This window comes from Notothenia coriiceps, unplaced genomic scaffold (genome assembly GCF_000735185.1).
Source record: "Notothenia coriiceps isolate Sejong01 unplaced genomic scaffold, NC01 NC01_scaffold00036396, whole genome shotgun sequence".
In the NCBI taxonomy this organism is placed as follows: Eukaryota; Metazoa; Chordata; class Actinopteri; order Perciformes; family Nototheniidae; genus Notothenia; species Notothenia coriiceps.
This window is the reverse complement of record NW_011369097.1, coordinates 978,571-991,391: the sequence shown is the minus strand read 5'-3', so window position 1 is coordinate 991,391 and position 12,821 is coordinate 978,571. Positions and strand designations below refer to the sequence as shown.

At 39.9% G+C, this 12,821-nt stretch overlaps 1 protein-coding gene across 1 annotated transcript; it reads left to right on the top strand.

The window, feature by feature from the left end:
• Positions 1-7,329: 7,329 nt before the first annotated feature.
• LOC104963658 (forkhead box C1-A-like) lies at positions 7,330-9,470 on the top strand. Its single transcript, XM_010792271.1, has one exon. It carries the CDS (start codon positions 7,603-7,605, stop codon positions 9,004-9,006), a length of 1,404 nt encoding a protein of 467 aa, XP_010790573.1. The 5' UTR covers positions 7,330-7,602; the 3' UTR covers positions 9,007-9,470.
• The last annotated feature ends 3,351 nt before the right edge of the window (positions 9,471-12,821 follow it).

Here is a 12,821-nt window from a genome sequence, read left to right as displayed (position 1 = left end):
AATTTAAGGACCGAACGATTATATTTTTAAACGATATTTGATACTCTGATCTTTCCATTTATTTTCAGTTTGCTTCAAGCAGTGGCTGTACGAGAAAGACGTGGAGGACCAAGAAATGCTGGCCAGATTGGCAAAGACCGGAAGATACATAACAGAGAAGATAATGGATATTAACATGAAAAAGAAACAAAATACTTAAAGGTGGGGGAGATAATTTTGGAGAAACCAGCTCGAGTGCGCTAGAATTAGAAAATACACAGCCGGAAAAAATCGGCCACTTCCTTACAGAGCCCCTCCTCCAACACACATGAACGCGCACATGACCAATGAGGGCACGAGATATTACTCTATGAAATGTATTTATTTATATAAAGTTTGTGCACAGATGGAAGGCTGACAGGCAGGTAGCGGCCATCCAGTTATTTTAGCCGGGGCGGCTAAAATGATTGGTCGTGCTTTTTACAGTACTGCGGCTTCCACAGATGACATCTTTTTATGGATTTTTTTGTCAAAGCACTTAAGATATTCATTGCTATCGGGATTTTAAGAGCATTCCATGGAATATAACAAAAAGTGTATCTCGAGCCGGTTTCTCAAACTTATCTACCCCACTTTTAACATTTTCTTAATAATTTCTTTTTTGCTATTTAAATTTTGAATTATATTTGTTATTTTTATTTTGCAATCAAATGCATCCGTTTTAGATTATATATATTTATTTAGATGTAGGTTTTTTTTGTAATATTATTATATTGCTAATGTATCATTTATTAAATACAAATACTGTTATGAACACTATACAATGTCTTTATTTTGATAGTTACCAGAATACATTGTGTATTTAATACTAACATAAGTTGGTGATAGATACATAGAGTTATCCGGTGTGTCCTTTGTTGTTCGCAGCTCTCGGGAAAACAGAAAAAGATATAGAAATGCTAGCTGTTTCAAGTTCAAGTGTACAACAGATAACCAACAAACTAACATTGCCATCCCTAGAACCCCGCTGCTAGTATGAGGTCCAGAATCCTCACATGTAGACATCAGTCATGCATAACCCGAACATTAAACAGAAGGCGGTTTGGAGAATTGGCTGAAAACGGTTTTGCAGGGTATGTTTTTTTCCTGGTCTATTCTTTTCTAAATAGCAGTTTTGGACATCACAACATCCACATTTACACAAAGTGTGCTTGATGCTTATGCTTCAAAAGTAATGCTCTGGTTATCTTTTAAAAGACTCCCCCCATCTGCTTCACTAGAGCACCTTTCTGCAGCTCCTTGTTGTAGTTTCAAGAACGCTTCCTGACTCACTGTAATACTAGTATTCTCAGCTTTTTTTATGTTTCTCTTTCAACTTCTTCATCATATGCTTAAGTTTATTTTATTTTTGTATTTATTTAACAGGGACAGTGCACATTAATGAACATTTCTGTAAGTGTGCCAGAGTTAGCCAAGAAGCTATTTTTCATCTGTAGTCCCTGGACAGATTTTAAAAGTCAACCAAAAACACATTTCATTTTAAACAAGTAAATACAATACATTTAAAACAAGCAAAAGACATTACTGGGATACTTAAATAAAACAATTTAAAATACAGAACATTAAAACAAAAACAAATAAAACAAAACAAAAGAACATGTTAAAACACAGGCAATGGGTTGTAAGGAGCAAAAGATTGGGTCAGTGCTGGCAGAGCTGATTCCTCACTAACCATATTTTGAGTTTTGATTTAAATAAAGTGAATGTGGTCTGGTCTCTGATTATAATTCTGTGTTTTTTTTTTAATGAAGCAAGTTTACTGAGTTGTCTGGAAATGATGCTAAGTAAAACCTTATATACAGTGTATGACTCAAACCTGGAAGCTCTGAAGATCTAAATACAGGGGTAAGAAATTACATTGAAACAACTTTGGGTATATTCTCCCGGGAAAGCTTCACAAACTAGGAAAAGTTCCAAAAAAGTGTCTTAGTGTATTGTGGCACATACAGATTTCTGCAACAGTAGCCGCATGTGGCATTACAAATGGATGGTTGTGATTTGTGTAAAATAACAAACTGATACAGGGGAACATATTGGATAGTGCTGGAAACGTATCATTACCAGCAATCCAGATGCCTTTAAGCAAGGCATTGTATCTCTTATTCAGAGAGGCTGGCCTACAGATCACCCTGTCCTCACTCTGCAGCTCCTTCAGCGACAGGCTGCTGCACCCCCGCTGTCTCACGGAGAGATACCGCAGGTCCTTCCTTCCTGCAGCGGTCAGACGATACAACCAGCACAGCCCCTGGTAGACCCCCCCCCCCACCACCACACAAAACAACACAGCCATTGCTGTTAAATACCAACCAACGCTGCAATAATAAAATATGTGCAATACCTGGCTGCTAAATCCTAAGAACTGTTACAGGATGTTTATTTTGTAAATTGTGTAACTTTTTTTATTTTATCATAACTTTTTTTTTTACTTAGTTATTTTCAAAGCATGTAACATATGTAACATTAAGCTGTCTGTGGCTCTTTTTCTGCTGTAACAACGTACATTTCCCCTCTGTGGGACGAATAAAGGTATTCTGATTCTGATAACTGTTATGTGTGAATGGCATAGATTTGCTCCTTAAATGATTTGGACTTTGAGAAGCCAACACGTTATAAATACAGTTTAAAATGAAGCTACCCATGCTTGTTCTTACAGATGAGGTTGCTTTACACAAGAGGGGGAAAAAAAGGAATTAAAGGCAGAAGCAAAGAAGGACCAACCGATAAGAGGTGTGTCTGTTGTTGTCCACCAGGGGGCAGAGTTTAGCCGCCCTTGGAGACTGCTGTTTAGCTTTAGAAGAAGAAGAATTCAGTTTCCACTCTGTCGTACACACACACACGCGTTTTTATACAGGTACTTTAGTAGTCTAAACTGTAGTAAAGCTTGTTTTTAATTACATTTAAAATAAATTAATTGAAGTTTCATTAAGGTTAAAGACTGACAAAACTGAAATCCGCATAATTAAATATTTTCTTACCAAGTGGGATTGCTTTAGCATTTTAAAAGCACATCAAGGACAGGATTTTTGGGTAGTTTTAATGATAAATCTTATTTTTCTCTGAATCTTTCTCCACTCTTTTCAAAATGGATATGTAAAAACTTGACCTAAATGTTAAAAAATCCCACAAGACTTTCTGCCACGAATGTTTAAGACTCTTTTTTCATAGTCCTGTGCCTATTTTATAGCCAGGACTTACATTTCCAGCAAGACACATAGAACTGTAAATAATTAAAGGGTACAATGATTGACAGGGCACTTAATCCAATCATAGAATTCAGGGTTTTGGGCAGTCACTGCAAAGACAAATATGGTCTCAAGTTCCAAGAAGAAATTCTTTCAGGCAGTTTTTTTGGACATAGACTGAGACAAACAGATCAAAATATTTGCTAATCTTGATTTCATTTGAAATAGCGTGCAAATACAGACAGATTAGACTGTTTGTGTGTTACCACGTGAGGAAATGATGCCACTCATCAGGGCTGCTAAATCAGAAACAGCTCAATCTCAAGGAAAGGGTTTTCTTCAGTGTTTTCCCAAGTCAAGTTTCGGGTAAAAAGGGGAAAAATCTGCCACACTGAGGCGCTTTGTGGCCTTGAGAACAGCTTCACCCTCTTCAAACCAGTCACAGCCGGAGCCCCAAACGCAAGATTAATGTTTTGCACATGGATGATTGGCAGCTATTTATTTGAGAACCAATTCCAATGTGCTCTTTCAGTGCAGGACTTTGAGGTCCTGGGATATTTTGGAAATCTGTCTGTGTTTAATTAGGCTCTTAATATAAACACTGTCCTCGTCACACTGAAGGGCCCGCAAAACAATGTCATACCCGATCCCTCAGGAGAGAAACTTCATAAGTAGAGACCAAAAACTGATGTGAGGTCACCAGTAAAAATATAGAGGGTCCTTTTTTTGTTATGGATACCGTATGTAATTGTGGACTTTAATGAGCTTTAATTAGCTCATTAATCAAAGTTTCCTCCTCTCTTCCCTGTTATTGCTGCTTTAAGTGCATGTGCTGCAATGTGGCAGCAGAGGACGCTGTCGTACTGTTTAAGGCATTAGTGTGATAAAATGACTTAAAGGCTCGTGACACTCATGGATGATGATAATGATGATGATGATAATGATGATGCCTATAAAAATAAATAAAACAATGTTAAATTGTTTTATATTTACAGTAATATTGTATAACTGCTACATGGAGTGCTAGATTTCATGTCTGAGAAATTCAACATTTAGACCTTTTTCTCAAGACATGTGCCTGGTCGACTTTTGGTAAAGACCCAAATGTATACCTCACGCATTAACTTTAACACCTTGACATCCAAGTTGTTTCTTGGGACAACCTTTTGTGTTGTGTAAGGCTTCAATGTACAGATCCTGTATTTGCTCTCTTTATATCACCAAATGTAAAACTAGTATAATTGTTAGTCTTCAGTGTGGGAAAAGCATGTAAAATAAGTGATGCGTTTCAAATGTCAGATCCTCACTAAAGTCTCGAAATCTATTTTCATGATATCAAATTCCATCGTTTTTTGCTTTGAATTTTAGAATAATCAATTTATAAATTGAAAACTTTACCTGTAGAGATATATTACATAACACCCAGATGTCCTGTAGATAAGGCTTCACAATACAAAGCATAGAAAAAAGTGTTTATGCTTTTGTGAGTATAGTGAGTAAGATAAGTCCGAATCAGAAAGCAAGTATTTTAGTGTTCTTGTTATTTACACTTTTGTTTTAATTTCATGCTCGTTTTTTTCAAGTTTTTCTTCCAACACTGGTCAATACAGTCGATAGTAAACAATAAATTAAAAGAGCCAATCTGTGATGACGAGGTGCATCCATAATGCACTTCCATTTCCTGCCCACTGGGTGGCAGGAGTGTGTCGTACATTAAGAGAGGGACTACTACAAAAACCTTCAGCTTTCTCTCAAGCAGGAACTTCTGTCCAATACAATTATGATTAAATTCTCCTAACCATTAATTCTTAGGAAACTCACATGACTGCTACATTATCAAAAATATTCGCACGTTGGATTCGGTGTGTTATTTGTATTTAATCCAAGATTTTATCTCAGGAAGTGGTTGGTTTTCATTGGAATCTCTTCAATGACAGTTGGATGTGAGTGCTTCAGATATTAACGGGTTTGTAGGCTACTCTAACAAATGCCAGGATTCATTAATAATAAATGTATCGTTGTACAAATATTTTATCACACACAAGTTCAACGTCGAATGAGCCCAAACCTGGGATCCAGTTCCCTGCAGGTTCCCCCCATCCATACACCCCGATGGTGCTGAGGAGCGGGCGGCCCTCCGCGGGTCAGCAGGGGTCACTGGTGGTCCGTGTGGCCGGGACTGAGGGCTCACCTCCCGGACTTATAGGTGACAGGCCGCTCTGCATAAATGCATCATTTGCTCCCTCGTGAGATCCTGATAACACATGCTAATCACAGAACAAAGAGCAGAATGAAAACACAAAAGTGACACAAACGTGAGAAATGAACTCTTCACACAGATTATCACTGTTTGCTCGGGGTTGATGGTTCTTTTCTCTTGTCATTTAAAATACATTTCTGCAAATCAATCAGGATAAAGAAAATATAAAGAAACTGATTTAGCTAAACTTGTTGCATTAGGCCTGAACTCTTGATACATATTTCCATGGGCTCTCAGATTCTTTGAATACCATTTAACTGCATGTTTCTTCCCAAATCAATCAAAAAGCAGAACTAAAACAGTATCCTCAAAATGACCAGACAGGTCTATGCTGTTCTTACGCCACAGCTGTAAGTATTAAGGTCAATAAAGACATGTAGGAATTATTTTCGTTTTTAATATATTCTGGAATTTAAAAATACTTAGTTGGATTTCTTAAACTTGAATGCATGAACCTTAAATAAAAGATTTAATTTTTAGGTTTCATAAAACCTATTAAAAACATTGTGGGCTATTGGATTTGTAACGAAATGATACATTTGGCAATAAGCTACTTTTTATAACTATATGTGACACGAGATATAAAAACCACCATGCTAAAACAGAACCTTGGATTGAAAAATCAAAATGTTTCAAATAAAGCCACATGCTGGGCTGCTTTAAACTTTAAAAAATGATACAAACGTTTAAAAACGTTTTCTTTTATGATACATTTTTAGACCCAATGTGAAACAAATACAAACCTTAGAAGCAATAAAAAGCAGCAAAAGTACTCTTTATTAAAAAAGCATGGCACATATAAAAAAGTAAAGAAAAAGAACAAAATATATTTTAGGATGGATATAAAATAATGGTTGTTTTTTTTAATGCATTTTAAACGCATATTTACGCGATTTTTCTCAGTTTGATAATACAAATACAGAAGAATATCGATGTTTATTCTATATATATTTATTTGTCAGTCTCCCTTAATCGCCACCATCGTTGAAATGTTTTAAACGATTATTTCCATCATGCTGCTGTTGTTTTTAGGCTTTGCAATCAACACACCGAAACACCACTTTAGGAGCCAGAAGGCTGTGTTAACACCATTCCAGTGTGAATGACATTTGGAGGTCTTCATCTTAAAAAAAATCCCACCTCGGTCTCAGCAGCCGCTCGCACCCAGGGGACCCTTTTCTCACGCAACTCGACCAAATGATCTTCATTTAACCTTTAATTAGTTTCCACACACCGCCCACCGGCGCGTCGGGGTGCAGGAGGGAGCTCACATCCTTTCATGTCCGTCTGTTTATTCAGAGGCTCAACCGCAGGCAGCTGAGGAGAGATTCTCACAGCCTCATTAGTATCAACTCGTTTTGCATTCCTAATCGCTAATACCTTTGGTCTAATTAGAGGTTTACGCATCAGAAAATACGTTAATAAGATACAGCTGAAGGGGAGATTTTGGAAAGGGCCTTTCATTTCCGGGCCTGGGGCTGAAATTATCCTGATAAAACCAAATATCAGCCGTTTTGGATCAATTCCACTTTTAAGCGGATTTTGGATAATTCTGAGATATAGAGCAGGATAAACCGATTTGGCCCACAATAAACTTAAATAATCGTTTCGAAAATAGAGAAAAAAGTATTTTTATACCTCGCAATATTATTGTATTAATAGAAAATAATAAATGTCGAGCATTTTGCGTCATTAAGGGAATTTCTTGCCATTTTAGGTGCACCCTTAACATAATTTCAATAACTCCTGAGGAGAGAAGGGTGCGGAGGGGGAGGAGGGGTGTAGTAACTTTTGTCGCCATGCAGCTTTTCCACAGGTTCATTTCGTCCTCCCATTGGATGATGGAGCAAACATTCGGGGAGGAGCAGCCCTAGAATGTGAAGGCTGAAAAAAACGTCCTTGCTGTGTAGACTCACGCTCCTCCAGCCTCACTTTAGCCTCCTCACTCTCCCCAATGTTCACTGCGGCAGTGTGCGTTCTCTCCGATTCATCGTGGTGAGTTGTGGCTTAACAGAGGACTAGACGACTCGGAAAGAAGATAAAACAGAATCGGAGCATACGCAGAAGTTGTGAGAGTTTTTGCAGGTACACAGTTTGGGGAGCTTTTACGCATTGCGCAGGATGCAGGCGCGCTACTCCGTCTCCAGCCCCAACTCTTTGGGAGTTGTGCCCTACATCAGCAGCGACCAGAACTACTACCGGACCGGCGGTGGTTACACCGGGATGCCGGCACCCATGAGCATGTACTCCCATCCGGCACACGACCAGTACCCGGCCAGCATGGCCCGGGCGTACGGGCCGTACACCCCCCAGCACCAGCCGAAGGACATGGTCAAACCCCCCTACAGCTACATCGCTCTCATCACCATGGCCATCCAGAACTCAGCAGAGAAAAAGATCACCCTGAACGGGATTTATCAGTTTATCATGGAGAGGTTCCCCTTCTATCGGGACAACAAGCAGGGCTGGCAGAACAGCATCAGGCACAATCTGTCTCTCAACGAGTGCTTTGTCAAAGTGCCCCGGGACGATAAGAAGCCCGGTAAGGGCAGCTACTGGACTCTTGACCCGGACTCATACAACATGTTTGAGAACGGCAGCTTCCTACGGCGCAGGAGGAGGTTCAAAAAGAAGGACGTGCAGAAGGACAAGGACGACAGGCAAGGCAAGGATCCCCACACCCCGGGCCATGAGCAGGATCCATCGGTGCCGGGCTCTCAGCCGGTGCGGATCCAGGACATAAAGACAGAAAACGGGACCTCCACGCCGCCGCAGGCCGCGTCCCCGGCCCTGAGCACTGTAGCGAAGATCGAGAGCCCCGACAGCAGCAGCAGCATGTCCTCAGGCAGCCCGCACAGCGTGCCCTCCACCCGGTCCCTCAGCATGGATGGACCCGAGCACCACCAACACCACGGCCAGGCCCCGGCGCAGCGCTTCAGCGTGGATAATATCATGACCACCCTGCGGGGGTCTCCGCAGGCCGAGCTCTCCCCGCCACTCATCGCCTCCTCTCGGACAGGTATCACCCCCTCACTGTCGCTCAACTATTCCCCCAACCAGACATCTGCGTACGGCTCGACGGCCTGCAACCAGAACAACATCTCCTCCAACGCTAACGCCACCTATCACTGCAACATGCAGGCCATGAGCCTGTACGCGGGGGACAGATCCTCCGGGGGACACCTGGCCCCGTCCTCCACGGTGGAGGAGGCTCTGCCCGACTATTGCATCACCACGACCAGTGCGACCCCGCTCGGACACGGAAACCTGAGCCAGGGCCAGGACGGCCACCACGCGCACCAGGGAAGGCTCCCGTCCTGGTACGGGGACCTGAGCCACCTGAGCCCGGGGTATCCGGCACAGCAGCAGAACTTCCACTCTGTGCGGGAGATGTTCGAGTCCCAGCGGGTCGGGCTGAACGGCTCCCCGGTGAACGGGAATAGTAGCTGTCAGATGGCGTTCCCGTCCGGACAGTCCATCTACCGCACCTCAGGAGCTTTTGTTTATGACTGCAGCAAGTTCTGAAAGCCAAAGTATGTCTTTTAAATTAATAACTCTAATATATGTTTTATATTTTTTTGTACTTTTGGTCTTTCACTCACACTCCGAATGGACATAAGAGATACAGAGACTTTTTCTCTCGAGGCGTGTGTAACACCGAAAACACGTAAGTGTCCTTCCCTCTCACTTTCAGAACTGTTTATAAAGATGGCTCGAGTACCAGCTTCCGTGACCATAGACTGTACATTATAACCTAATATAGTAATTTATTTTTTAGAAAAAGGGAGTGGTTGGATATTGAGGACCAAACACTTTTACATTTTTCCAGTTTTCATATTGCTGCCTTTATTCGTCCCAGTTCTTGTATAGAAATAGAGACTTTGGGACTGTGTAGTCTATTCTGACTTCGCCTATTTTATTCATTTTGTCTTATTTGTTTAAAAAACTATTTTGAAGGCATTGCATTTTGTTTGTTTAATAAAGTGCCATCTATTTGATCCTAATCTGAGTGATTTATTAGCAGTGGTAAGAGAGTGTTTATTTGAAATAACAAATAAGAGGTCAAAATGCGTTTTTGGGTGTAAAATATTTATAATGGGCTGAATACTCTAAAAGGGTGGCCACTGAGATCAGTATTTATTTTATTATTGTTATTTTTTTTATTAGAAAATATGAAAGGATAGTGTAGTGAATCCACATTATTTAGATTTCCTTGTGAAAAAAACAACAATAATTAATGTTCATATGAACTGTTTGGTTCAAGGCCTTTTTAATACAAATGGGGCCTTCAGGGGTCTGTGGCCCTACAGAGGCCAATTTAACTGTACATGCGAGGATACTTTAACTATCTAAACGTTAAGAAAGACTAGTGTTTACTTTGACTTGCAGAATAAAAGCTGACCTGCAGGTTTTATATTTTCAACGGTCATGTATAAATGCAGCCGGTAAATAAATACACGTGTGGCAGCAGCAGCAGCAGCAGCTCTGCAGTGCGGTTTGAACTCACTGAAGGCCTTGTTAGCAAAATAAATCTGTCATTACAAACCGAGCAGGCTGTTTGTGACGGATGGTGATGGGAGGTTTTGGGATTAAAATATACTATGGATGTTATTCGGGGGTGCATTTTGCTGCAAACCCTAAACGTCCTGCAGATGCATGATGGGTACGGTCTGATTGATATGATGTGTGGTAGAGCCTGCTTTACAGTTTGTGTCCTGCAGGCTTATGAATGAACTTATTGCTGCTGTCAGATGTTTATTTATTTCAGTATAGTGCCCTGATGACGTGGGGCAACCCAAGCAAAAAGGCCCAGCTTCTTATGGAGATCAGATTAGAACATATATATCTATATATATTTATATATCTATATATAGATATATATCTATATATAGATATATAAAAGGTGTAGGCCTATGTGCAGGCAGATCCACATGGCAGCCGGCATGTTCATTTATTATTTCGAAATCAATATTAAGAAAACAATTATTTTAGACTAAAATTAAATATTATTATTAATAATAAGTGAATAGACAACACAATTAGGTTGAAAATATTAATATTAGAATAGATTGAACTAAACACGCAAAATAGGTATAGGTGACGTAAATTAAATGATAAAACGTATTCTGATTCAATTAAAAACATAACCAAACGTAATAATACAAATAAGAAACATTAATAAATTATAAAACCGTATAATATCATGTGGTTTCCAGGTTGGACAATGTTAACGTGTTAACTAATAATAACGTTATTTTATGTTGTGTTGTATCTGCTCAGTGCAGCAGCCTGCAGGAGCTGATGATGAGACATTTTCACTCTCTGGCAGACAGTAAAGCCCATCTGGACTCGGAGCAGTGTGTGTGTGTGTGTTTGTGTGTGTGTGTTCGTGTGTGTGTGTTCGTGTGTGTGTGTTCGTGCGTGTGCGTGTGTGTGTTCGTGCGTGTGTGTGTGTGTGTGTGTGTGTGTGTGTGTGTGTGTGTGTGCCGAGCCGGCGGTGAAAGCTTAAACGTGACTGTCAATTTCAGGCCTGCGTGGATGAGATTTAATGAGTCAGTGAAACTAAGAATTCCAGCGCGCAAACGCTCCCCAGGGCCAGCAGTCAGATGAGTCAAAGCCATAAAGCTAACGTAAACAATGAGCTATTGGCTCCACATGCTGCACTTTCCACAGGGAGGATTAAAGCGAGTTTAACTGCAGAATTGACATACAAAATCACTCCATATCATGCACAGAACGCCTCATAATAAAACAAAAATAGATTATTGCTTCAAAACAAACGTCTTTCTGTGATTGATGCAGCACTCAAAAGACAGGAAGGCAAAAGCAGTCACGACTGAGAATAATTTTTCATTGTGAGAAGACAGGAGGAGGTGATGGAGGTCAATGGAGAGGATGTCAACAATGCAAGTTAGGAAAGGACGGTGAGAAGCCGTAAAGGCTGTCACTGCCTTATCTGAAGACCCCCCCCCCCTCACTGGTGTGTTGGTGGGGCAGTCTCAGGCCTCAGGATAAAAAGAGTCCCAGAACAGGAGAGGATGGATATTGCTCGCCGCCAATACGCGTAAAAAGCGCACCAAGAACGCATTCAATGCACAATGAAGGATATGTTATTGCGCCATGTTGTGTTTGCGGAATTTTAATATTCGGGTAATTGACATCAGTCTATAATATACATCGCCTCAAGGCGGGATCACAGTTGTGTATGAGCCTGCTGATGTCCTGTTAGGGGAATTCCCCGATATAACATTCAAGAGAATGCTATATCGAGTTTAGAAGCAATATGAGAGCTAACATCTCATGTGTGTTGCATGTATGTCAGATAGGAAAATATAGAGTGGATTCACTGAGGGACTATTTTATTGCGCAGTAACTATTCCGACTTTTAAAACTATTTGTTCACCGAAGTTTTCAGTTGAAGTATGTATAACAATCCCAAATATGCATGGAGGTTTTTTACATTCAAAATCGTAATGAAAAGGAAACATTAAATGCAATATTTAAACGAGAAAAATGCGTTTTATTTTAAAAACTTTGCAAGAATGATAGTTTACAGTAATACCAACATATTGGATTGCAGGGATGTATCATTAAGTCCAGAAGCGTATATATACGTTCAAAAAGATTATATTTAGGGCCAGTTTTAATACTCACACTATTCTGTGTGATGTGTGTGAGTTATATCTCGGTGTGCTGTCTTTAAGCATTATTCTGACACCATACAAGATAACACTGAGTTTTCTGCCTCAAATGTTGCTTTTCGAGTTTTCCCAAAAATATGAAGCCCTGATAAGCTAACTAGGCCTACTTGTTCTAGTTTAAGCCTACAAATGAATTATGCCCGTAATTTTACAAAATAATGTCAATCAAATTATACTCTTCTGGTATATAGGCTACATTTCATGCTGAAGATTAGTTTTATGCGTCACAGATTATTGCTGATAATTGGAGGTTTGTTTTTTTCAATTTCATATTTCTTTCAAAATTCTTCAAATATTGCTCACTCCGTCTCCTGATTCATTGATTCATGAGCTGATTGTATTATTATAATTTTAACTGTGCGACGTATTTCTTATTAGTATATTTCGGAAAGCTGCAGATTGATACAAAGTTAGATTGATGTTATTATAGTCGTCCCATAACACTTATATTAGAACATAACTACAGCTAGAAATGGTAACAATCAATTATATGTTGTTATCAAGCATGGTTTTTAGTCATTTCGACGTTCTTTAAGAAATGATGGACGAAACATCAAGATACTTTTGCGACCTTAGCAGCTCGAACCTGAATTGTTAAGTTACTTAACACTTCATTTTGGAAGACAATTTAGATTGCGC

Coding starts and splice junctions, on each gene's coding strand:
- LOC104963658 (XM_010792271.1), top strand. CDS start 7,603: ATGCAGGCGCGCTACTCCGTCTCCAGCCCCAACTCTTTGGGAGTTGTG.